This window comes from Hesperophylax consimilis, chromosome 16 (genome assembly GCF_061612785.1).
Source record: "Hesperophylax consimilis isolate HC1 chromosome 16, BYU_Hcon_1.0, whole genome shotgun sequence".
Classification (NCBI taxonomy): domain Eukaryota; kingdom Metazoa; phylum Arthropoda; class Insecta; order Trichoptera; family Limnephilidae; genus Hesperophylax; species Hesperophylax consimilis.
Window position 1 is genome coordinate 19355725 of NC_142851.1, and position 27434 is coordinate 19383158.

The 27434-nt window shown below is 35.7% G+C and overlaps 1 protein-coding gene across 2 annotated transcripts in view; it reads left to right on the forward strand.

Annotated features, from left to right (window-relative positions):
- Positions 1-27323, forward strand: part of LOC149416840 (putative cytochrome P450 6a14) — a 34212-nt gene extending 6889 nt beyond the window's left edge. The window contains exons 3-5 of one of the 2 annotated variants that reach the window (XM_089641001.1): positions 2204-2464; positions 3116-3367; positions 21196-27323. In XM_089641001.1, coding sequence (XP_089497127.1) covers positions 2204-2464; positions 3116-3367; positions 21196-21380 — 698 coding nt within the window. In that variant the 3' untranslated portion in view covers positions 21381-27323. The remainder of the gene's footprint in view (positions 1-2203; positions 2465-3115; positions 3368-21195) is intronic. The other variant, XM_089641002.1, reaches the window with a different exon arrangement.
- Positions 27324-27434: the final 111 nt, after the last annotated feature.

Here is a 27434-nt window from a genome sequence, read left to right on the forward strand (position 1 = left end):
CTATAAGAATTTGGGTAAAGGATAACTCCTCCCATCAGGGTTACAAGGTCATGCGGGAATTATACGCCCCTGCGTATGATTTTAACAGAGGGACGCGCTTAGTGATGGGAATGATCGAAATATTTATATAATCGATTTTTTTTAACCGAAACATCAAAAGAATCGAATGATCCATTCGAATGAATCGCGGAGTGCGGGAGCAATAGCTACGGACAGGGGCAAAAATTTTTCCGTCGGGGGGGGGGGGGGGGGTAGGATTCGAAAATAGAAACTCGAATATCAAGACTATTCCTATCGTAAAAAAAATGTTTGCATATTCCGGTTGTAATTTATTTTCATTAGTATACTTACTGGAAACGTAAATCGTCACCTAAAAGTATTAATTCATAATTTACAATTCACACACGAGGTTGATTATAACATCAACATGCTTCAGTAGGCAGCCAACAATGTACTTAGTAAAATATTTCGTTTGTCAAGCAATCTGAGAAATTTTGACATCTCGAAATATAACCTCTCGAATGTGAGAATCGATTTGCGTTTTCGAACGAATTCTGACAGTTTGAAAACGATTGTCTCGGACTGAACATTCGAATGATTTCTGACATTTCAGAGCGATTGTCTCGATTCCACTTTCGATGACATTTGAAAACGATTATTTCGGACCGTGCATTCGAATTAATTCTGACCAATCACAACGCTTGGCTGGCATCGATTATTTCTGACCAATCACAGCGACGACTTTCGATGACGTTTCAAAACGATTGTCTCGGAGTTGCATTCGAATTAATTCTGACAATGAATCGAGATATTTCGAATGGTAAAAAAGATCGAGTAAACCATCGATGATTCATCGATTCCGCCCATCGCTAGACGCGCTTGCTTTTTCTTTGTAAAATCAAACAACTGTCTACGTGGGTGGTTTATTTATGCTCTCTGATGATATCGCGAAATGATCGTTCTTTCAAAATGCCAACAAAAGCTGTTTTTTTAGGCGGGTGTAAATTACGAGTTGATTTTTGATGAAGTTCCCCACATCAATCAGCAAGGTGCTATATGAGAGGATACTAATTTTAAATAATATTTTTTGCTGGAAATAATGTAGTATTCATGAAATAATGATATATAAACCGCTGAAAACACAGTCCTGGCGTCGAAAAATTCCTCTAATAATACCTTACCAGATTATTTGACTATTTTAGATTGTTTATCAATTAATAACGTGAACATCCCTCATGGCTCGATAAAATAACATTCCATTTTGGTAAAATTATGAAATTTACGTATATTTTCATGAGATGGAAGTACGTAATTACTCACATAAACGTCATATTTGACTTTTTTTTTGTTAAAATTGGCCGTGAAAATTTTATTTGACATTTGTTACTGCTAGCGCCGTGGTGTCTAAAAACGGAACTATTCGGCGGCTTAGCAAGGCTTAAGAAGTCGATTTAGTCCGTTTAAATTTGATCGAGGAAAGTCGCATAGCGAGGATACGGATTGACTGATATGTCGGGCCATAGGCCACAGGTAGAGATCGTATAGAGATGTATAAAGTTTTCCGGGGTTCCGGATCGTCGCTAATGCATACCTATTTATCATGAAGACCAAAAAATATGTGAATTCACGAAATGGTGTAAGTTCGTTATTTCTCTTTTTGACATAAAATGTTTGGCCTCTGTGATATCTTACAAGCCTGCCACAGACCTAAATTTTAAGGCCGGTGTACAATTTTTTCCAATGGTAGTTAATTTGGTAGGTAGGTACGATTTTTTACGATACCTAGTATGGCGTAAGTGTTTTTGTTGAATATGTACTCAAATCAAGTAATAAACATAATATAGCTTAGGTAAGGTTAGGTTACGTTAATAATAGGTAATAATATTTACAATCACATGTTATTTTTTTACTCCACTTTGGGTGGCTTTTAGAGAAATAATTTTTTTCAAGGCCTATATCACATTTTTGAGAAAAGAAAGGAGTGATCCTGGGTCTTGAAATCTTGAAAATCCTATGTTGTTGGAGGGAGAGAGGCCGGCAAATCACTCGACAGTCGAGCTGTTGAACTCAAGAACGAATCGTAGAATCGACCCGTTCTAACGTGATAATTTAATATTAACCGTAATATATATTTATCTTAAACCGAGGCACTCAGCCAATAGGTTATATCCATATCCATATAACTATTTTAATACAAATTTAGTATCGTTTTCAGAAAGCACCCTGAAGGACAATATCCCAACTTTGACACTGAATGAGCTAACCGCAGTGTCCTTTGGGTTTTTCGTGGCCGGGTTCGAGACCTCATCCACTTTGCTTAGTCTCACGCTGCACGAGTTGGCCCGCCACCCCGATCTTCAGGAGAGGCTTGCCATGGAGATAGAGCAGACCCTGCAGGCGCACGGGGGGAATATCAGCTACGAAGCTTTGGAGGAAATGAATTACATGACGCAGGTTATTCAAGGTAAAATGCTCATCTACCTTGCTGAGTCTTACGCCGCATGAGTTGGCCTGCCCCCCAACTTGCATCAAAAGAGGCTGGCTGGAATATCAGTGGAAGCCTTGGAGGAAATGAACTCTGTGACGCAGGTTATTCAAGGTAAAAACCCCTTCCACCTTGCTGAGTCTCACGGTGCACGAGTTTGCCTGCCCCCCGACTTGCATCAGAAGAGGCTGGCCATGGAGATAGAGCAACCCCTGCAGAGGCACCATGGAATATCAGCGGAAGACTTGGAGGAAATGAACTATATGACGCAGGTTATTTGAGGTAGAAACGAGGAGGAAACCTTGGCAGAGATCAACTATAAGTTTTTAAAGATAAATTTCGATAGTTACAGTGTTCACGGTGACTATGACTACACCTGCTCAAGCTGCGTTATGTGATTATACCACAATGCCGATATGAGTGAGCTTGTCGGGTTGTTTCAACCTCCGTGACATTTGATTGACGATTCGAGCCATTTATAATTTTTGGTATCTAAACAAGATTTGTTAAAATAAAAGTCGATTCTCTGTCCGTTTCAACCGTCGTACACACTGTACAAACCAATGATATTTGGACTAGTTTTAATATGAGTTATTAGATTTCGGAATATCAATTTACGTGTTTTTTCAGAAGGCCTTCGTCTGTACCCCACCCTTCCCACCATATTCCGGATTTGCACCAAGCGGTATGTGATTCCTGGAACAGACATGGTGATAGAGAAGGGCACGCCTGTCATCATCCCGATATGGGGGATACAGAAGGATCCAGCCATCTACCCAGATCCTGACAAGTTTGACCCCGACAGGTTTTCAGCTGAGAATGCTACAACCAGACATCCGTACTCACTACTTTCGTTCGGGGAAGGTCCAAGACATTGCATTGGTGAGTTGATTTATCTGGATACTTTCGTGTGTGCTAACTATTTCCAGAGTTCCGCCAAAATAGTTCCTACGTAATATGCATAGATTAAATGGTAATAACGCCTCTTCTAGCCACATTTGATCTCTGGTGATTTGACGTGTTGTTATTGTATTGTTTTGTATTTATTATGCTTATATAATGCACTTGCATAATGTGGACTGACTAGATGACCATTTGTAGAAAAGTGTGTGGAAGGGTTTAGTTTTTCCTGTAGGGAAGATTTGTCATGTCATCCCGAAAGCGAATCTTCATTTTACATAATTGAAAATTAGAATGCAGTATTTTACATTTTGCCAAATGCAAATAGTTGCCTTTTATAGTAATTAAGGTGAATCAAAAGGTTGGATAGTGCTTATAATAACCAAAGATAAACTTGTCGAATTCCACTGCCAATACGCAAAAAATTATAAATAGCACTTTGTTTAAACTTGATTACCACAAAATATAACTATTTATTTCGTGGGAGATGCTAATGAAATAAAAAAAGAAACTATTATTTTTCGGAATAACTTATTGAGTAAAACCTCAAATTATAATGCCAATAAAAATGTGCGGTGAAAAAATGAAGACAACGTTGGTAGTTCTCATTCGAAGTATGATACAGTTAAAAGTGACCGATGAGGATAGGGTCCCATTAGCGCAGTTGGTAGAGCATTGTCCCGGAAAGACAAGGGTCCTGGGTTCGAGTCCCAGATGTGACCGTTTCCTTTTCTGATTTTTCTGTTTCAGATTTTCGTTTGAAAAAATCACTAATATTGTCTTCAGTATTTAAAAAAAAAAAAGAAACATTATTGTTTCTTTTTTATATCGAAGTTAAGTTTGAAGGATAGGAAATACGCACAACACGATACGCTAACAACCTAAACACCGATTTTGTGCAGGTTTACTTAAACCACCGACTTGAATATTTGTTTTCATGAGATATTTAAGTTGCAATCGACGAGCGGAATTCGACAAGTTTACCTAATCTTGCAATCAAATTTCGTGAACCGAGATTCCGTTTCTTGGTTTTTTGGCAAAAGATTCTCTGTTGTCGGACACATTTCCATCTGCTGACCTCTTCCTCGACCTATCGGAACTGTCAACAACGTTCATTATTTCAAACGTAATTTACTATCAATTTAAAAAAAAAAACATAATGATAATGTATCGGTTATTGAGAAAGTGTGAAGAATTTTAAATGATAAACCCGAAACCGTGTGTATTTGAACAAAACAAATGAATGTTTTTTTAAAAATCATTCGACTAAGTAGGTTCCACTATGATTTAAATGATGAACTGCAGTCCATTTGTTATATATTTTTTATAGTTATAGTTAGTTTTAATAGATGACATAATTTTTAAAGTTTTAATTTTCGGATCTCTCAAAAAAGCATTAAATCTGTGGAAGTGACCAGTGGCGTCACCAGTCACCCGTCTCAAAAAGCCTACGTTCTATTTTGAAGCGGCGCTCTATTTTGTAAGGGTGTCAAAACGTTTTTTATTCTTAAGATTACTCACTTTTAACACTACTTAAAATGTCAACATCTCGTCACTAATGTTATCGTATTTTATTTATTTTTTTAGGAAATCCATATTTGGTTTTATTTTACTAAATAACACTTATGTACAAACTGATTAAATGTAAACTGTCGATTTCCCAAAAATGAATAAATAAATAAATAATATGGAATAAGTAAATTAAATTTGTGAGATAGGAATATGAATTGAAAAAAATATACAAAACAAAAGAATATATAAAACGAAAATTTTATAAAACAATTTATTTATCGCTATGGAGAGAGGTTGTAGATATAAATCAAATCATGATAGAGATATAAACAATAGAGACATAAACATTATTCACAAACCATCAGAGAAATATTCTTTTATGGACTTCTTGTATTTGGTAAGTTCGTAACTGAAAATATCAACCTTAGATAATACGCTATTGTAATTATTGTATAGTCTGTTCAGGCAAGAATTCTGCTTAGAGTTCGTTTTGCTTTGATCAACCCTGAACAGGACACAAGAGCGTGTTGAACGCGTAGGTACATTGAATAAAATCTTGTTTAGCAACTCTGGGCATTGTTGTTTATCGCACCTGATAAACAATTTACCGGTCTTTAAAAAACTGTTTTAAAATATTTTCAGCGGTTAGAATGTCAATGTGGACCAAAGTTTCCAGTGCATATGTTCTAAAATATGCACAAGAAATGAAGAGATTTTCAAATTCCTCACGAAATCCCCACAAGTTTCTTTACCTCCAAAATGAAACATAAGAAAAGTCCAGATTGGATACAGCGGAACTCACCCGTCATAGTTGGGGCCAGTCTGCCAAATCTGGATGCACTCGAAATAGGAATATTAAATTATATTCACAATGATTTATTCTACGGCTGTGATTATGTCATACGTCACCCTCCATGTCTGAGGTCCTATTTTATACAGAACCATTACTGAATCTAATGAACTCTGCAGAGCTTCAAATGAGCATAATGTCACTCTATTGACAACTTGCAACAACAAACGGTCATGGTGACATTTTCGGATGAGTTATTGAGAAGTTATTGGCACTTCTCGATAAAAATTGCAGTAAAAAACATTCTGTTTTTAGAGAACGAGAAATTTTTTATGCAACAAAACAGGTGATTGGGGATTTTGCAGTCAGAGTACGGTCATTGTCAACTTTTTTTGAATTTGAGTCTAGATTAGAGAACAATCTTGTAGACATATTTGCCGTCGGTTTTCTACCGGGGAGGATTAAAGAGAAAATCTGTTTAGAAGGACTGAACTTATCTCTTGGGGAACTTGAAGAATTAGCTAGTAATATGTCGGTCTTAGACATCGCTAGTAATTCGGTAAAGTCGGAGATTAACATCATTAATAAAGATTCCAATTGTCAAGCTTATAGTTAGGTCGACTAACGAGTCACCAATATAATATGCGGATTATTAATAAATCGCTGATTAATATTAAAGAACCTATTATTATATTACCTGGGTAGGTAGGACAATTTCAGGATTTCAACTTATGAATCCAATATACAGGGTGTATCGGCACGTACCCGACAAACTTTAACCAGCTATTCCTTAGCACATTTGGAGTAAAAAATGTTATGGGCACTTTGCTGTCCGGTAACATTTTTTTTTAATAAAAAATTTACTATTCATATTTTCACCACATGTCACCAATGTTTTATCCTTTGTCAAAGTTTGAAAACCCGTCTGGCAATATTTTGTTCGAGTTTCGTTGAATAATGTAGGTACGTACCTACGTTGGCGCGCTTTTACAATCTTTTAACTATTATTATTTAGTGTGTACGAAAGAGCGAGGACACTTTTTGACACACTTGCTAATAACAGCTGTTGAACACGAGAAACAATGCAAATGACAGTGATGGAGTGTGGATTTTTTATTTATTTTTTGTTTTTAATGGAAAAAAATGTTACCGGATAGCAAAGCGCCCATAACATTTTTTACTCTAAATGTGCTGAGGAATAGCTGGTTAAAGTTTGCTGATACAACCTGTATATTGCGTGAACATTACCTATTTACAATTTGATACTCTAATTTTATTTTGATTTGTTATTTTAAACGTGTATTAGAAAATAGGTTTTACTAATAATACACATTTATTTTTTATACCATTTGATATTGTCTTTGTTTTGAGAGAGCATTTCTCAATTTTAAATTTAAGGTCAAAGTGGCCAGACTTTTGGACCAAGAAACATGCCCACGTCGCATTTTGTCTTCATTCTTATTAAACGTTGTAGGTGCGTAACGTAGCAGATATGGCACAGCTCTATCCACAGACTACACATAGAACACTTTATTTAATTAATGTGTTATTTCAGGATTAAATCATTAAAAATAATATAGGGTATATTTGCGGCACGTTCCAGAGTGGAAGATCCTCTCAGTATCACCCTGGTTTAAGACCACCATTCAGTTTTGAAACGTTGCTTGAAATGGCTTTAGTCGTGTTTGGTGACCAGATCTCAATAGCCAGATACTTCCCACCTTTCTCTACCCCTTCCCCTTCCTCCTGCCTTCAGCCTCATAATATCCTCCAATTGGGGATGCCAGTCTTACTGGCTCCAGACGGTTGGGATCAAAGATATTAGAAGAACGAGATGTGCTATGAGCAGTTCATACTGTGTGGAATTGTTTTGCCCAGTGTCGCCGGTTTTGTTCACCAATACTACTGCACACCTTTGCTTACGCTAAGGTATCCGCACTAATACATAGAACAGATTTCTGTGCGTACACGTCCCGATAGTATTCAAAGTACCCTAATTAGGTAGTACTCCGCCTACGGTCCGGCGGCCAACATAGCATATCTCGTTCTTCTAATATCTTTGGTTGGGACTCACATAAAAAGATGCGCCAGTGTTGCCAATTTGCATTATCAATATTGGTCTGGGTATCATCAGTATGACTGTGCTCGGGAAATCTACATAAAATCATCGGTAGTTGCCTATCGATCCTATGTTGTAAAGTTATCGATTTTACTGTGCTAGACCCCAGAGATCTGAAACAGACATGCGACGGAACAGTACAGGCAACATATTCTAGCCGAGATTCGCTCTGGCTTGTTTATACTCGTATCTTATACTGGGGATTGGGGATAGTTGTAGTCGGGTTGTGTAAAAGTTGCATTTTCGAAACATGTTCCACTACTAGAACGCGAGGGGTCCGCCCGGACATGTCATGCTTTTGCAGGCTTGTGAATATGTTGATAGACAATTATTTTTATTGTGTCGTAACCTACCTACAACGCGCGGTGCTGATAGATGTGATGCCGATTGCCGACCGTCTATCAAACACAAGAGTATTAAATAAAACCAACAAAAATTGATCAACAAACTTTACAAATATATTTAACGTCGACAAATTTAAACTGTACAATGATATATAATACGACATAGAACAAATTTACGGTACTATTGAAGGCTGGAGAAAACGCATTACGCGGCATTAAAATTTGTTGCACTAAAATAAAATGTTCAGGCCGCAAATTATTTTTCAGGCAGCAAAAAAGTTAAAATAAATATAAATAAGGAATATGTGATCTTGGAGTGACGTTTTTCACTCGATGTTTGGTGGTTTTTCCAGCAGCTGTTGTGACAAGAATGGCGTTGAATCTCATCCTGTCAACTGGACAAGTGTTTGTAATGCGAGACCATTTACTCAAACAGGGGAAACAGAATTGGTGATTGCAACAGTTGGGTGCTGCGACTTTGGTTTTGGGGAGGTTGTCCAGGCAGATGGGACAAATGCGTGCACTTTCGGTAGCTGCCTCTTCCTGAAAATAAATTAATTGCACATAAGTACAATGTTAAGAGGAAGCTACAAGCCAAAAATGTGTATATTCGTGGTATACCTTATATTGTGGGTAATAGGCACTAAAATCGCTTGACAAACGGAGTCTAGAAACGTTCGATTTTAAGCACAAAACTGGTTTTTATTTATTTTGAAAATATTTTTAAATAATCTTAGCTATAATAGTATATTTTTTTAAAGTTGTTTCCTTTATACGTTCATACATTTCCATTGAAAAAATGTTTTTTTTTGTAGTTTACATTTATATTTATTATTGAGTAATTTATTTTTTATTTGTATTCTATTCAAGCGAAGCGATAGAAAAACCTTCAATTTATCTAAAACATATTTTTTGGTGTTCATAATGTACACCGATTCGTTATAAAGATTAATCAAAACAGCTTCCCCTTAATCGAAACTCGTCATTGTCTTTAATTGAAACTCGTCATTGTCTTTAGTTGAAACTCATCATTTTCTTTAATTGAAACTCGTCATTGTCTTATTCGGTTCGGGGATCCATCGCACCGACAAGGTGCCTCCAGGCGTCTCTGTCCCTCCCCACTTGCAGCCTCTGGAGATGTTTCTCCTAACTATGCCCAGGGCAGCCTTTTCTTCTGGTATCCTTAACCCCTAGGGTGCCAAGATATCCGTGGATTTACTATAGCTCACAGCACTTACCACGATTTTATGTTATTGGGAACCTTAAAAAATGCTTCCAGCAAACAAATTTATTTTATTCGCTTGGCAAGGAAATAATGCATCTTAATATTATTCTAGCTTGTCGTTTCATCAATTGCAAATATATTTATTTTTACTGTAAAAAAGCGTAAAATTTCACATCAAATTTCATAATTCCGTTATTAAAAGTCATAGAACTTACTGTACCCGGAAAGCCTAACATTTTGACTGATTTTTTATTGTGAAGAATGCTTACATAAGCTAAATAGCTGAAAATATATAATAAAACTCGTTTTTTGTATTACTTTTTCACAACATTAGAGAAAACAAACGTTTCTCAGAATATAAGTAGCTATCCTGGGGAAACTATACATGAAATATAGGTACAGGGTGTTAAGGGGCGTACTTGCCTTACCTTTTCCAGTGATTCCTGTCATTATTTGGAATGAAGAAATATAAATTATATTACAAAGACATTTTTGATGATTTTTATTATTTTTAATCTTATAATATTTCAAAAAAATCAGTAGGTGTTGAACAGGTAGGGCTGTGATGTGAGGTGCGGCGGTTGCTCCGTTGAGTCACCAGTAATGATTTGTGAAAGATTTTTTTTTGTTTGGTTTTAAGAAAAAATACATTAAAAAAGTCACCGGAGACCAAAATTTCATTTAATTTCGGAGACCAACATTTTTACTCCAAATAATGTCAGGAATCATTGGTTAATGTAAGTCAAGTACGTCCCTTAACATCCTGTATATAAACTCGTTAAAGTAAGTCAAGTACGTCCCTTAACATCCTGTATATAATCCCGTTATCTGGTGCAACGGTACAATTTACAAAAATAAAATTTTGAAAAAACATGTAAGTTATTACGAAAATATTATCAGCCGGGCGGCGTGCGGCATTGGCATTTTACCCCGGTCAATTCAACGGCTAACACGTGACCAAGTCGAAAATTGCCATGACTTTTCTATGAAGAGTGGCAGGGGTCAAGCTTCTTATTTGATTCGATTTCTAACTACTGCTACTCCACTTTTTCTAATTACACTTTTTACCTTTAATTTGAGTTCTCTCGACCGTACATTCTAGGCAACTAGGCATAACGTCTTAAAAAATCTCACTTTGGCAGCTTGGACCCTGGAACGCATTCTCATCTTCGTCTTTTAGATTTGGTGACCATATTATGTACGTAAGCGTAGAGTGATACTCACTCACGAAACTCACTTTCTTCAAATCCCGGTAGGAAGTAAAATCATCGTGGTAAAATGTAGAATTTGACAACTGTCACCGAGCAACGGAATGCACGGACCATCAAACCCTAGGAGTATGGATATGATGGGATAATATCACACAATCATAGTTCCATGATCAAACAGGTGGATCCAGATATGTCGCTGTAGATAGTGAATATCAAATAATAATTAATCTTGTCGAATTTCGCGGCATGAATAATATGCAAACAAATTACTAACAGCACATAGTTTTAACTTATTTCTACAAAAAATAACGGTAAATATTCGGAATCGCTGGACACGGATTATACGAAATATTTTTTAATAAAACCTTCCGATTTACCTTAATTACTATAAAAGGAATCTGACTACATTTGGGATATTTTTTAATTTTAGCATTTTAATTTTTAATTACGTAAATCGAAAATTCACTTTCGTTGTATGGGATGACAGCTGGAATGATTTCTGTTGATGACATTTTCTCTTGTTGGTATTCCTGATACGAGTGGGTAGAATTTGAATCATTTCTGAATGCAAATTCTAGTTAGGTACTGTTTTGATCAAACTCGAAAAATAAAATATTTTTATGTTACTTAAAACTTAAATTATTTATACTTAGGTATTATTATAATTATTGTTTTATTTAACCTAAATTTATTATTATAATTATTGTTTTATTTAACCTAACCTTCCCTATAATAATCAAACCTAAACTCACCTAACCTAAATCCTAACCTAACCTGACCTATAATAATCCAACCTAACCTTACCTAACCTATATCCTAACCTAACCCAACATACCTAACCTAACCGATAATAATCCAACCTAACCTAACCTATAATAATCCAACCTAACCTATAATAATCCAACCTAACCTAACCTATAATATCCAATCTAACCTAACCTAACCTAACCTATATCCTAATAATTATCCAACCTAACCTATAATAATCGAACCTAACCTACAATAATCCAACCTAAACTAACCTAACCTAAATCCTAACCTAACCTATATCCTAACCTAACCTCGACCACAAATCTCAAAAGAAGAGGTAAATAACGCCCTCAGATCGATGGACCCGAAGAAGTGCCCTGGGGCAGATGGGATCACTTCTGATATTCTAACCTGCTTCAATGAAAGCTTCCCAGAAATAATGACAAAAATGTTCCAGAAATGTTTTGACACAGGATATTTCCCAAAAATATGGAAGGAAGCAAACATAATCATCATACCCAAACCAGGAAAGAACAACTACAGCAGTCTTGAAAACTACAGGCCGATTGGACTTCTCCCGGTTCTAGGGAAATTATTTGAAAAAATCCTGGTTGACAGAATAAAATGGAACCTCGGCAAAGGGAAGAAACTAAGCCCAAAACAATACGGATTCACCTCACAAAAGTCAGCAGAAGACGCAATGCACGATGCAGTGGAAGTCATTAAAAGTAAAATGGAAAGAAAGACTGACGAAGTAATCGTCATATCGCTAGATATTAAAGGAGCTTTCGATAATGCATGGTGGCCACAATTGTTAAAACAAGTCATAGAAAAAAAATGTCCTTCCAGCCTGGTTGCCTTAGTAAGTAGCTATACAGAAGACAGGAAAGTTAAAATAAGGCACGGAAACCACTCAAGTGAGAAATGTGTTTCCAAAGGTTGTATTCAAGGATCGATTGGCGGGCCAATCTTCTGGAATGTTTCGCTGGACGAACTCCTTCAAATGAACCTCGGTCCAGATGTCTACATCCAAGCCTACGCTGATGATGTACTTTTAATTGTGAACGGGAAAAATCTACAAACCGCAAAAGAAACAGCGGAAAAAGCTTTAGAAAAAGTGAACAATTGGGGGAAAAAAGTAAAATTAGAATTCTCGGAAAAAAAAACACAAATCATGGTAATGAGCAAGTCTCAGGAAAAAAGCATAAACGTCAACATGAACGGAAAGGAGATAAATCCAGTAAAGGAAATAAAAATTTTGGGTATGGTAATCGATAACAAGCTTAGATGGGACAAACACATAGACTATATTTGCGGTAAAACCTCGACCATCTTTAAAGCCTTATGCAGAGCGGCAAAACCGACGTGGGGACTATCACCAGAAATTGTAAAGACAATATACGACGGGGCAATCGTGCCGTTATTTACGTACGGATCAGGGGTCTGGGGAGATACGTGTAAAAGAGTAAAAAATAGGAAAAAACTAGAAAGTATTCAACGTCAATACGCAATAAGAATTTGTAAGGGGTATAGAACAATCTCCACCACCTCAGCTTTAGCCTTAGCAGGAACACCACCAATAGATCTAAAAATAGCCGAAATTAAAAATATCTACAGAATAAACAGAAAAGGAATACCCGCTCACTTCTTACCAGCTGACAGGGAAATAATGACCACATGCTGTATAAATGAACTACCACATCCAGGGAAAATAGTGAAAGAAAATATAAAAATCGAATTAGAAAATGGAAATAAAATTAACGAGGATCCCATACAAATTTATACAGACGGAAGCAAACAGGACGGTAAAGTGGGCGCAGGAGTAGTAATAAAAGAAAATGGGAAAGATTGGGTGTCAAAATCATTTAAATTAGAAGACTACTGCACCGTTTACCAAGCAGAAATGTTAGCGATTCAAAAAGCCATAGAATGGGTTCAAAGGAAGGGAATAATAGATAAAGATATAACTATAAACTCAGACAGCAAATCATCACTAGAAACATTAAGGGACGAGAGAACTACGAACGATATAGCAAGAGAGTGCTTGGGAAAATTAGAAACATGCCGTGAAAATAACAACCGGGTAAAATTTCAATGGGTTAGAGCCCACAAAGGCTTAGAGGGAAATGAAAAAGCAGATGCGGCAGCAAAGAAGGGAAGATTACTGAAAAAGTGTCCAGACTACAGTAAGGTACCTCCAAGTTTCACTAAAATAACATTAAAGAAAGAGATGGAAGAAAAATGGAATATCAGATATATGGAAGAAAGCACGGGCAGAATAACTAAGAAATACTTCCCAGATATTTACGCAGCAATTCAAAAGAGAAAACACGCGGAAAATAGCTTCCATGCGACACAGATGCTGACAGGACATGGATGCTTGAAAGAATACCTGAAACGCTTCAAGATAATAGACGATGACAAATGCCCGTGTGATAAAACTTCTATTCAGGACAGTACCCATCTTTTAGAAAAATGTACAATTTTTGATGTAGACAGATTTAAATTAAATTACAAATTAGAAAACCTTGGAATCACTGAAGAGAATAGGACCGACATATGGAAACGGAAAAAAAGCAAGCGAAATATACATAGCGTACTTAGAAAAAATCAACAAAAGAATTAAAGAAATAAATGAAATAGATGGAAATTAAAGAAAATCCTCTGAAGGATAAGGAATATTTATAAAAAAAAATTAGGAGAAACCTTGTGTGTAACAAGCAAGGTACCCACGGCAGATACTACAAATCCATACAACCTATAATAATCCAACCTAACATAACCTTACCTATATCCTAATAATAATCAAACCTAACCTATAATAATCGAACCTAACCTATAATAATCCAACCTAACCTAACCTATAATATCCAATCTAACCTAACCTAACCTAAATCCTAATAATAATCCAACCTAACCTATAATAACCTCACCTTTTTTAATTTTTCTATTATATAAAACATACCTAAATATCTTTATTTTATTTTTCGTGTTTGGCTAAAATAGTACCTACCTAGTATTTGTATATGGTAAAAAACCTAGCCACTCGTATCAGGAATACCAACAAAAGAAAATGTTATCAACAAACACCATTCCAGCTGTCATCCCATACAACGAAAGTGAATTTTCGATTTACGCAATTAAAAATTAAAATGCTAAAATTAAAAATATCCCAAATGCAGTCAGATTCCTTTTATAGTAATTAAGGTAAATCAGAAGGTTTTATTTAAAAAATATTTCATATAATCCTTGTCCAGCGATTCGGAAAATTACCAAAATAACTGTTTATGTGATGGAAGATGGTAAAACATGCAGTAAAATTCCATTTTTTCTCAGTCAAAGTTAGGTTTGAAGTTTAGAAACTATGCAAAAATGATTAAAATAACCCAAACTAAACCATATAAGCTATAAGCCTATTTTGTGCATGTTTATTTAAATAGTTGTCTCGGTTGAAGTCCAGTGTTGTTCTTAAAGAGCCTTTGCGTGCAGCGGAATTCGACAAGTTTACCCGAATAATATTTAACAATTGAATTTTACGAACCGAGTTTGATCCTTTAGGTTTTTTGGCCTTGGAATCAATTGAACCAGGCACATTTACGTCCGCAGACCTTTTCCTCTTTCCATTGGTTTTGTTACCATCGTTCATTGTTTTAATTTTGTATATTATACCGTGAATTTATTAATATAATTTTCCAAAATAACTGTAAATTGTATCAGGTCAAAAATGAGAAGAAATTTGATATGAAAAAACCGAAATCGACCGTTTGTTTAATAGAATTACGAGTATTTAAAAATAGTTCCTAAAATATTTCTTAAAAACTACGTACTCATTTAGGTACCTACCTAATTCTTCAGATATATTTTAATTGGTTATTTACATTATCATTCACATTCTGACATTTTAACAGAAAATATGACGTTACAATATCTATATAATATTATATTGTGCGCGTATTGATGCGCTAATCTCAAAGTGGCAAGCAAAAAGTACGTCTATTGTAGTACTACCGATTTCATAGGTTTACCCATAGACATATGAATATTAGTAGACCTGCCCTAAGTGATTAAAAGCGTATTATCCCCACTCCCCATACCGGTTCCATTGGAGCCGGCTGGGCTCGCGTATGGCCTCAAGTGAAATTTGAAAACGTGACGTCGTCATTCTTGTGCGAACTATGGTCGAGGCATCATCGGTTCATTTTACGAAATAACACGGCAAAATGTTGACTTGTGATATGAAAACTTGTAAAAATAGATGTGAAAAAGAGAATAAACCCAATTGTCGTATTACATTCCATAAGTAAGCATTATTTACTTTATTTTAAGCTTATTCACACCGTATTATATGGATCAGTTTTAGAAACATATACTATCACATCACAATGTAGCGATTCTCAAGTGTGCTCATCGTTGTTTACTGGGGTAAGTAAATTATGAAACATTTGTAAAAGTGTCTTAACTAAATACTCTGAAACTAACTACGACTCTGCAAACAGAAGAAATTTACTTTGCCGAATTTGGACTTCGCAAATTAGTTCATAACGTGGCGAGTAATTTGCGCTCCCATGTAAAAATGTCTATTCATTCAAAAGCAGATTTTACTTTTAAGAACTAAATGGTGATATTATAATGCGAGATGCCTATTTACTGTCAGATTGATTTATTGACGAATCACAGTCAGCTTAACCCCCTTCGTTCTTTAACAGTTAATTTTACCCCTCGCCATTATCTTCTCGTCTATTAATTCCTATGTCTGTGGGTTTACCGCTATACTATGTTGCTAGTGTTCGTACACGACGCGACGCGTCGACTACGGGTTTGACGTCAGTTGCAAGCTACGTGAGCATATGCAATGCAACTTGAAATTCGCATTTACTTACTAGTTTAACATTTTTTTTATAGTAGCAGAGGGTCGTAATTTATTTTCTAGAACTTATCTATTCGTATTGGCAAAAGACGGGTTGACAAAAATTTTGTTCAACAAATCGCCGTACATTAAATTAAAATTTATTACTATAACTTTAAAACAACAAATTGTTTAGAGTTTTTTTTTTTTTAAAGAAAGTCAAACATTCCCAGGTTACGAATAACCTGACAATTTTTGTTGTTTGTTTTTGGGGTGTTATGCCGTGTTGCGCTAACTCCTTCTTTAGCCATTTTGTTATGGCACTTTGCTATCCGGTAACATTTTTTTTAATAAAAAATTTATTATTCATATTTTCACCACATATCACCACTGTTTTATCCTTTGTCAAAGTTTGAAAACCCACCTGGCAATATTTTATTCGAGTTTCGTTGAATAATGTACGTACGTACCTACATTAGCGCGCATTTACGATCACAACGAAATGGCATGGCACCATTCGTCTCATTTTTAGCTATTATTATTTGGTGTGTATGAAAGAGCGAACACGCTTTTTGACACACTTGCTAATAACAGCTGTTAAATACGAGAAACAATGCCAATGACAGTGACGGAGTGTGGATTTTTTAATCATTTTTTGTTTTTAATTGAAAAAAAAATGTTACCGGACAGCAAAGTGCCCATAACATTTTTTACTCCAAATGTTCTAAAGAATAGCTGGTTAAAGTTTGTCAGGTACGTACCGATACACCCTGTATAGAAGACGGTCTGTGGCAGGATAACTTCTGCCCGGCCTCGCTAGTATAACTATAATTTACCGGAATACGTTAGAAAGACTTTAGCGGAGAAGGCTTGGATTGGAGTTAGAAAGAAAAGCCGATTTGACATCATTCTCATGTAACTAGTTCCTTGGCGATAATGAATGCCCTACAATTAACAATTATTTTTTTTATTTTATTTTTTTATTTTTTATTGTACGACAGACAGGTAAGTCCAATTATGGTACAATTTTATTATAACTAACAATACATGTACATATTTTTTTAAAACATGGTATAGTGATATTAAACACATCTATATCCGCTGGTAGGGCATTTAGCAAGGTCATACCTCTTGTCATGCTATGTTGGGCAATGACATCTGTCCGACCCTGCGGTATACAGAATAGGTCGTGGCTACGATTTCGACAGTATTTATCAGGAAAGAATAAGCCGCAGCATTACAGGAGATATGGACAATCGATAAGGTTTTTTAGTAACTTTAATTCAAATACCATGAGTCCGGCATTACGCCTAGTCTCCAGGCTTTGGTAATTTGTCTCCTTTAGCAGTTCCACGTGATGCATGAATTTCGGATATATTCCGTATGATCGCATGTAAACATACCTTAGGATTTTTTTTTGAATTTGTTCAATCATATTTATGTATTTAAGTTGATAAGGTATCCAGACAGTACTGGCGTACTCCAGCTTGCTTCTGACCACTCCGTTGAACATGGCGGTCATTGCTTCTATGTTATTGAATTGTTTGCAAGTTCTAATTGCAAAACCAAGAGTTTTGGAGCAAGCCGAGGTAAGCTGGACTATGTGGTTTGAAAATGTCAGCTTGGGATCAAAGATCACCCCAAGGTCCTTGATGATGTTTACGCGTGTAAGTACTTCACCATTCATTCTATACTGGCAGAATAGCGGATTTTGTGAACGACTATAAGTCATAACAACGCATTTTTTAATATTGAAGTTAAGTTTATTTTCTACCGACCATATCATGACTGAATCGAGGTCGGCCTGCAGTTTCGAATAATCATAATCTGATTCGATTTCCTTCATCAGTTTCATGTCATCCGCGAATAGTAGACATGAGCTGTGACGTATGCAATCCTGAATGTCATCTATCAGAATAAGGAATAACATGGGACCGAGATTCGATCCTTGAGGAATTCCTGACAGAGCTGCGAACTTATGGGAGTCGTATCCATTTATATTTACATACTGACTTCTATCTTTTAAATATGACGCAAAAAATGTCAGTAAGGGTTGATTAAAACCTATTTTATGCATCTTTTTTATTAGAATATCGTGATCTACTCGGTCAAATGCCTTTGCAAAGTCCGTGTAGATTACGTCCGTCTGATGCCTACAGTCTAGGCCTTGTGCTACCCGTCGAGAGAAAGAGAGTAAGTTGGTTACCGTTGATTTCTTCGGTAAGAAGCCATGTTGATTACCTTTTAAGAAAGGCGTGATTTGTGGACTGATTTTATCACAGATAATCATTTAAAATTTTTTTGGAATTGTTGACAGTATTGCAACTGGTCTATAATTTCTGACGTCAGTCTTTTCATCAGCTTTGTGAATGGGGCTGACCCTCGTTAGTTTACAACACTGTGGAAATGTGGAAGACATGATGCAGAGATTAAATATGTACGCAAGGGGTACACAGATATTTGGAGAGATTTTTATAATTATTAAAGGAGGAATACCGTCCGGACCAGTAGCCTTATCAGGTCGGAGATTCCGGATACAAGTTTCTATTTCCTGGATGTTGGTCAATCCAAGTAAGATATCTCCAACGTTCCAGGGTGATGCTGTTGGGAAATTGGTTTCAAGTTTCGGTTTTACTTGACTATAGACGGAATGAAAATAGTCAGGAAACTTATTTACAATTGTGTCGGGGTTAGTAAAAGTTACGCCTTCCTCAATCAAGCATGTTGGTGAGGTTGGGTTAACTTTTTGTGACCTAATATAGTCCCAGAAAAACTTTATGTCGTCTTTGATCCCATTCTGAACATTTTTCATATATTGTTTTTAAGCAAAATTGATTTCAGATTTTAGCTCGGATCTACTCGCTGAAAATATCAGATAATCGGATTGCTTTTTGTGCAATAGATATCTTTTTCGGAGCGATTCCTTTAAGTTTATCTATAATGCTCTTATTGAACCATATCGGATATACATCGTTTGTGATATTGGGTTTGTTATTGGGTATACATAATTCAAAAATACTAAACAGTACATTGTTTAAATATTTCACTGCTTCGTCTACAGATTTTATGGTGTACAAAAATGTCCAATCAAAATGCGAAAGAATATTATTGCACAGTTCTATGTTTGCTCGCTTATAATTAAATTTGTGAAAATTATAATTATTATTATACTTGTGGAGCGAAGGCGGGGGCCCGCGGGGGGTGCGGCGAACGTTTTGGCGGGGTCTTCGTCTGCACCGAACCGCTCTTGATAGTCGCGCGGAAATGTCCAGCGTCGGGTGATGCTGGTCTTCATTCACCAGTGGTTCCTCGCTTCTCATCACGTCACACACATTTATGTTGCTAAGGATAAGATCGAGAATGTTGTATAGGTGAACCCAAACTTTTCTTTTAAGTTGTTTTTTATGCAATTAATTTTACTTACAAGATCACCCAAAGTAGTTACATACAGATGTATTAAATCCATAAAAAAATTTCAATCCACAGCACTGCACACAGAAATATATGTTGTGGATTAAAGCACTAAAACCAAATTAAAACGCAGTCGGCAATGGAATATCTCATTACCTCAACTTTGGTAACTTGCCGTTCCTACTGGGTTGTGACTAATATGTAACCAAACTAACGTTCCTACTGGGTTGTGACTAATTATGTAACCAAACTAACGTTCCTACTGGGTTGTGACTAATATGTAACCAAACTAACGTTCCTACTGGGTTGTGACTAATATGTAACCAAACTAACGTTCCTACTGGGTTGTGACTAATTATGTAACCAAACTAACGTTCCTACTGGGTTGTGACTAATATGTAACCAAACTAACGTTCCTACTGGGTTGTGACTAATATGTAACCAAACTAACGTTCCTACTGGGTTGTGACTAATATGTAACCAAACTAACGCTCCTACTGGGTTGTGACTAATATGTAACCAAACTAACGTTCCTACTGGGTTGTGACTAATATGTAACAAAATTTGTTAATATGGCGCATGACTTTTGTGTAGCGCCGGGTACGGAAACCATAAGACTCTAATAATGGGGGTTTGCTCGAAGCTCACATTTGAATTATTTCTGATGAACATATTACTAAAATCTAAAATGTTTCTAGAGGGATCCCTACGGAAGTAAGATATATATATATATTTAAGATTAATAAAAACAGGACCCTACCATTAAAATATTTTATGTTAAGTGGTTTGAAAAATTTATAAAACGTTTTTCAACTATAAAATTATAAAATTAGGGGTAAGCACCAGATATTATTTTTCTAGACGATGAATTAGTAACTTCCCGAGTGATCCCTCTAGAAACATTTGAGATTTTAGTAATACGTTCATCAGAAATAATTAAAATAAACCACACGAAAAGATCGATTTTCTAGGCCTTCTAGGGCAAAGTCGACCGTAGGTCCGACCATTACGCCGGACCGCGCACCGAATATTGGTTTTACACAACTGCATCACTTATGTCGTTAGGATTCCCACTTTCTTTTAGAGATTTGATGTGTCAAATTCATCCGCAAGTCTGTCCAATACGTTAGAGCCGCGCGTCGCATAATTTTGTGCACGGCTGCTCCACTTACGTCGTTAAGATTCTGGTTTTATTTTAGGGTATTGTCTCGTCTAGAATAGCGTATTGGTAGGCTATGTATGATTGCGTCACGGTCACGTAGCTTGTAAGTATCTAGGGCCGTATAAAGGGTCGTAAACAAGTACCAATCAACTCATGTGCGATGATAAGCTAGGGTGACACTACGTTTTTAGCTTATTGCAATTATACAAAATCTTATGACCAAAATAAGATGTTTTAGTACCTACGTACCGAGCCAATTTTTTTTCTGCAAATTTAATCTTGATTATAAATCCACAAAGTATTTGAGTGATATACAGCTGTTTTGTACATATAACATTACATACTTATAAAGTACGTTGCATGGATAATGGATTTTTCAAAATAATAGTTGCATCTTATTAAAATAGATAATTTAACTGATGTTTATTATTTTTTTCCAGGAAAACGATTAGCCATGCTTCAAATACGCATAGCGCTGACGTCCATTCTGAGCCAATACCAAGTCAGCGTGGTTAGCGACGAGGCTATTGAAATCAGCAACAAGACATTCTTCTTGGTACCCAGAGATGCCATCATGCTTAAGATTAAGAGGAGATCTACTAGATGCCATGATTTGTATATTTGATGTAAGATCGGGATGAAGGAACCGCTCTGACATTCTGAATACATACTTACATATGCCGACATTTCACTCTCCATCTAAATATGACCTTGCAAATCTTTCGACCGACCGCCTAATATTCTGGAAACCCTTTTGGGAAAAAAAAGGGAAAGTCTGATACATTCTCCTGAAAAATCGAGGTGAACTAAGTGGCAGAATTCAGACGTGAAAAATAAGCACCATGTTCAGAACATTACACAGGTTTTACCATAGACATATGAATATTAGTAGACCTGCCCTAAGTGATTAAAAGCGTATTATCCCCACTCCCCATACCGGTTCCATTGGAGCCGGCTGTGCTCGCGTATGGCCTCAAGTGAAATTTGAAAACGTGACGTCATCATTCTTGTGCAAACTATGGTCGAGGCATCATCGGTTCATTTTACGAAATAACACGGCAAAATGTTGACTTGTACTATGAAAACATGTAAAAATAGATTTGAAAAAGAGAATAAACCCAATTGTCGTATTACATTACATATATAAGCATTATTTTACTTTATTTTAAGCATATTCACATCGTATAATATAGATCAGTTTTAGAAACATATACTATCACATCGAGAAACGTCTGGACGCGAAACACAAAGCTGGTTGGTTGCTGGGAAGTAAATTATGAACATTTATAAAAGTGTCTTAACTAAATACTTAAACGAAATATTCGACTCTGAAAAGAGAACCGAATTTTTTTGCCGAATTTGGACTTCGCAAATTTGTTCATAACGTGGCGAGTAATTTGCGCTCCCATGTAAAAATGTCTATTCATTCAAAAGCAGATTTTACTTTTAAGAAGTAAATGGTGATATTATAATGCGAGATGCCTATTTACTGTCAGATTGATTTATTGACGAATCACAGTCAGCTTCACTCCCTTCGTTCTTCAACAGTTGATTTTACCCCTCGCCATTATCTTCTCGTCTATTAATTCCTATGTCTGTGGGTTTTACAGAGTTCGTACATACGCTTAGACGAGCCATTTTCAATCCATCACTTTACGCGCGTTTTTTAGACATGATTTGATTGAAAAATATTTTGGCATGGCATTTTGGCTATCTTATTCAATTCTTACATGGGCTCATGCATACTCTTCTGTTATTTTGACTCTGGCATGGCTAACATGGCCCGATTCACTATTAGTCCGAGTATTTTGTTCATTTAATCGTCCCCTGGGTAGCTACCACGCTCGATCGATTGTAATCGTTCCCAAGTATGACTGCAGATCGCCAACGAGCAAATAATGGTTCACAACGACTAAGTGATCTGTATTTATTCGATGTGAACTGTTGTTTGTACGTTAGCGATATGCAGTCGTGATCGGGAACGATGAAAAATAACCGACATTATCGATAAAAGCTTTATCGATCGACTGTGCTAGATACCTACTCTGTCTTTTTCGGGCGTCCCCGATTTCTTCTACCATTTATATTAGCTTCATAATTATCATCACACTACTTTCTTCGTTAATTCTCTCTACATGACTAAACCATCTAAGAATCCCTTTCACATATGGTTTTACCACACATACTACGCCTCAGGGATCTCATTTAGAACGCATTCAGTCTACTTTCATCCTTCCTCTGCCAGTTCCATGCCCTACTGCCATACATCAGGGTAGGTACCAGCACTCCATCGTGGTCTGCTAGTTTAGCTTCCTTGGACAATAATTTACCTAGGACCTAGGACAATTTACAAGGGACCTAAAGTATTCTGAAATTCAAATAACAGAAACCAAATATAGTACAAACCTCAAAGGCGCTGTATTAGGTGCATTGGCTACTTGGCGCCATGAAATGATATCATGGCGCCAAAAAATGACATATGTTAATATTATGTCCAGTACGTTACGTACTTAAACACAAAACGGCATTTATTTCGATTTTCGATGTGTGTTTTTATTATATAACCAAAAAAAGGTTGACTATAGAAGGAATTTTAAAGCCCCTAATCACCATCCGATTTGCAGAAAAATCTTGCAGGGCAGCATGCTGGGTCTCTAAATTGGAACGTGCGTAGGCAAAACCGCCGGCCGAATAAAAAAATAAACTTTTGACGATCACATGGAGGAGTTATTCCTATTAGTACGGTCTTCTCCAGACAAGTTCCCACTAAAACACTCAAAACATAAACACGCTACGAGATTTAAAGAAAACCTATTAATACCAGCAAACAAAACAATATTTCAAAAAGGACTTTTGTAACGTGTTCTATTACACGTAGGTAAATGAACTGTAAATCAAATCCACAAAAAACGACAATGTAAAGCTCATTCAATTCGTTTTGAAAAATCACGGGAAAAGTGGAATGAAGGAACAGCCTACCTTGAATTCCCAAGAATCCCGGCAATAGGGCTCTCGACGAACTTGTACTGTTCACGGGGTGAAATTTCCTCCAATACGTATGATTTTGATATTTGCAAACGATTGGACACGACGATTGCACTTTCTTGCTACACGACACGAATTCGACTGTTGTGTACTTGCGACAATTTACAATGCAACAAATCGTCTTCTTCTTTTCATAGTAGGTATATGATGGGAAAAATGGTAGATATTATCCAAAACTCTTTCAATACTACGTAACATTACAAATACAAGATAATAAAATACTCCTATTTAAATCATCATACAAAAAATTCACTTTGAACAAATGTTACTACACCTTAAACCTGTACTTCCATGAATTTAATACCTCCATTTCTATTTGTATATTTAAACACTGTAGTATTATAATCTGTACTTTACTTCTTGTGAATTGGGTTATCTCTAAGAAATAGGAAGTACCTATATTCTATACCCTTTGTAATTTTTGTATAAATGAATTTGAATGTATTATTATTCCCTTTGTCGGGCAGGTGGAATAGTAATAATTTGATTGGCGGTTCAACATGCTGTTCTGCAAGTTGTTCTGCAATCGTGAGCAGGGCCTGTTAAGATGGACAACATTCGGTCCGGAGCTCAAATAGTATCTACTAATTATTATACATTTATTGCTACTTGACAATAATAATCGGTCGGTGGCTGAGTTGACATCGCGTTTGGGTCCCACCCAGGCGTAGAGTGTCCAATTCATCGGCTGCCTAAATCGCCCATCACAACACAAGCAACATTTTCCGATTACTGTGGTGGTAGTAGGAGATTTTCTTAAATTGTCAGGTTATTCGTAACCCGGAAATTTTTGTCTTTCTTTTAAAAAAATTATGAATTTTATCAATTGTTAATAGTTTTGTAGTTAGTGGGCGCTCCTCGCCACCATTATAATTTAACCATCTATCTGTTTATACGAAGAAGAGTGTCTGTGGCGGGCGGCGTGGATTTGATGAAGGTCACTGTCTACATGACATTCAGTAAAACTCTTTGTAAAACCCGGGCAAAGCCGACGACTTCAGCTAACAAGTATATAATATAAACAAATAATTATATATAATTTAAGGTAGACACATTATAATGGCATGAATCCATGTATCCGTATGATAAAGTATAAATATATAGAGCCATTCTTAAATAAATGTGTTTTCTTATGTTTGTTGCGTTGAAACCTTACAAAATATTAAATTGTTATACTACGATACGTAAACATTTGGCAACCGAAACGCGAGCCGAGCAACGAATTACCGGAAAGGAACGAAGGAACTGCAAGCGGCATTTCGCGCCATTTGCGGTTGCTACGTACCTTTTCATAAGATTTTTCGGCAGCTTGGCTCGCGTATACATAAAACGGCCTAAATATGTACATATATGTAGCATATTAGGCCTACCACAAGAATTTCGGCAGCTTGGCTCGCGTATATATAATACGGCCTAAATATGTATATATATATGTAGCATATTAGGCCTACCACAAGAATTTCGCTTCGAAAAGGCATTTGTCGAATGGTGCCAGACAATTGCGAACAATCAGTATCTTGCATTAGTATATTCATATTCTGATACCCAAATATATATTCTCAATCAAAATCATAATAATTGTAGACATACATTTCGTGTTACCCTTTTGATTGCAGTTTTTTAAAGAATTACTTAGTTTAATTCTAGCCTAGAAGAAGCCAATGAGTGGAAATGAATGATGAAATTGATGAAAGAATTAAAATTATTAAAACTCTCAGATATAAGACTTGTTTCTGACTTGAATCTGAATTATAGACAGCCCTGATTTACTAATCACCTTCTACATACCGACTAGAACTACACGATAGATTTTTTCAAAAATTGCAACAACAATATCAGGACTGAGTTATTTCGATACTCGCTTGTACCTAGATTGCATGCAGTTGGCAATACTCTCGCAGAAATTGTAAATGTGTTCAACTGTACGGATTATAGTTACAGGAAGGCTATAATAACATCCTTCAATTATAATTAAGGTAATCATAATACTATTATTTTTTTCCAAATTCTTGCAAAATTTGCTTCATGATTACTGTTCCACTAAATTATTATTATAATATAATAATAATTATTATTTATTGTCTTCTTTTCTTAGTAATATATAGAGATAATGATATCCTCACTGGGATCTCCCGTGCTGAGGATTTCATTTACATATTATAATTTAATTATAAGAAAATTAATATTAGGTACAACAAAGTTACATATGAATTTAATTATGAACACATATCGTGCAGTGCACATATATTTTTTAAAATAAGTAATATAGTGTTTTTTGTATAGTTCAGTTTAGTAGATACTGTTTTAGTCTGTGTTTGATATTAGTATAAGTATCCAGCTTTTTATTTGAGATTTAAATGTTATAATGTTGAGGTTTTTGAGTGAGAGTGGTATTTTATTGTAGAGTTTAATATTATGATATAAGAAGCTTTTTTGCCAAAAAGTTGTATTAGTAGTTATTTGTTGGATAAGTTTTTGACCATGAGATCTAGTGTTTCTATTGTACGTGTTTGTTGTTATTTCTTGGGTTTTGTACTTGTGAATGTAAATGAGTATAGTTTTAGAATATAGTTGTTTAATTGACATGATGTTAAGGTTGGTGAAGATTTCGTTAGTGCTAGTTCTTACAGGAACTTTCAGCATAATTTTCATTATGGCTTTTTGAGTTTTAATTAGTGGATTTAGTATATTTTTATTTGCACTGCCCCCATCCGATAATAACGTATTCTAACAGTGATTGGCAGAGAGCCATGTAAATTTTGATTAAGTCTTTTTTAATGAGCACATTCCTGATAGTTTTGAAAAAATAACTTAGTTTTTTAATTTTATTATCTAAATAGCTAATGTGATTGGTCCATTTTAAATTTCCATCAATTTTTAGACCTAGATACGTTATATGGTCAACGTTTTCTAATGAGGGACAATTAAAATGCTCATTTAAGTGATGCGGGCTATGAATTTTCAAGTTGAGGTTTTCTTCAAAGTTTTTTGTATTTTTTATTTTGAAAGTGATGAATTTGGTTTTATTAGCATTTAGTGTAAGTGAATGATAGTCTAGCCATTTTTTAATCCTGTTTAGTATGTCTTCTGCTTTCTTAAATGTTTCTGTCCAATTTTTCCCATTTATAAGGAGAACAGTATCATCCGCAAAACTAATGATTTCTCCGCCACATTCTATGTGGCATGGGTCATTAATGTAATCACATGTTTGTAAAAGCCCGAATGGGCGAATAATATAAATAAACAAAATTAAAGCAAATTGCGATTTAACTTGACCTATCTTTGACCAACTGACAACTGTGTGCAACTGTGCTACGTGCTTGGGCAAATTCGGGGCAAAGATCACATGGGTTGTAATCACAAAAAACAATAAAATCCAGAAACACACTAGGTTTGAAAGAGCCCCACATTTATAGATATTATTACCAATAACCGACTGCGTATGCGCCTAGTGGTGGTTGTAGATAAGTTCCAAATACCTACATTAATACAAATACAATAAATAAAGACATCCCACAATGACTATTGAACAGATTATTTTCCCCCTGATCCAACATGTCTTCTAAAAGTATTTATTTTCCCGCTGAAAAATTTTATTAACTCACACAAAACCTTTCGACTCCAGACAGGCCAA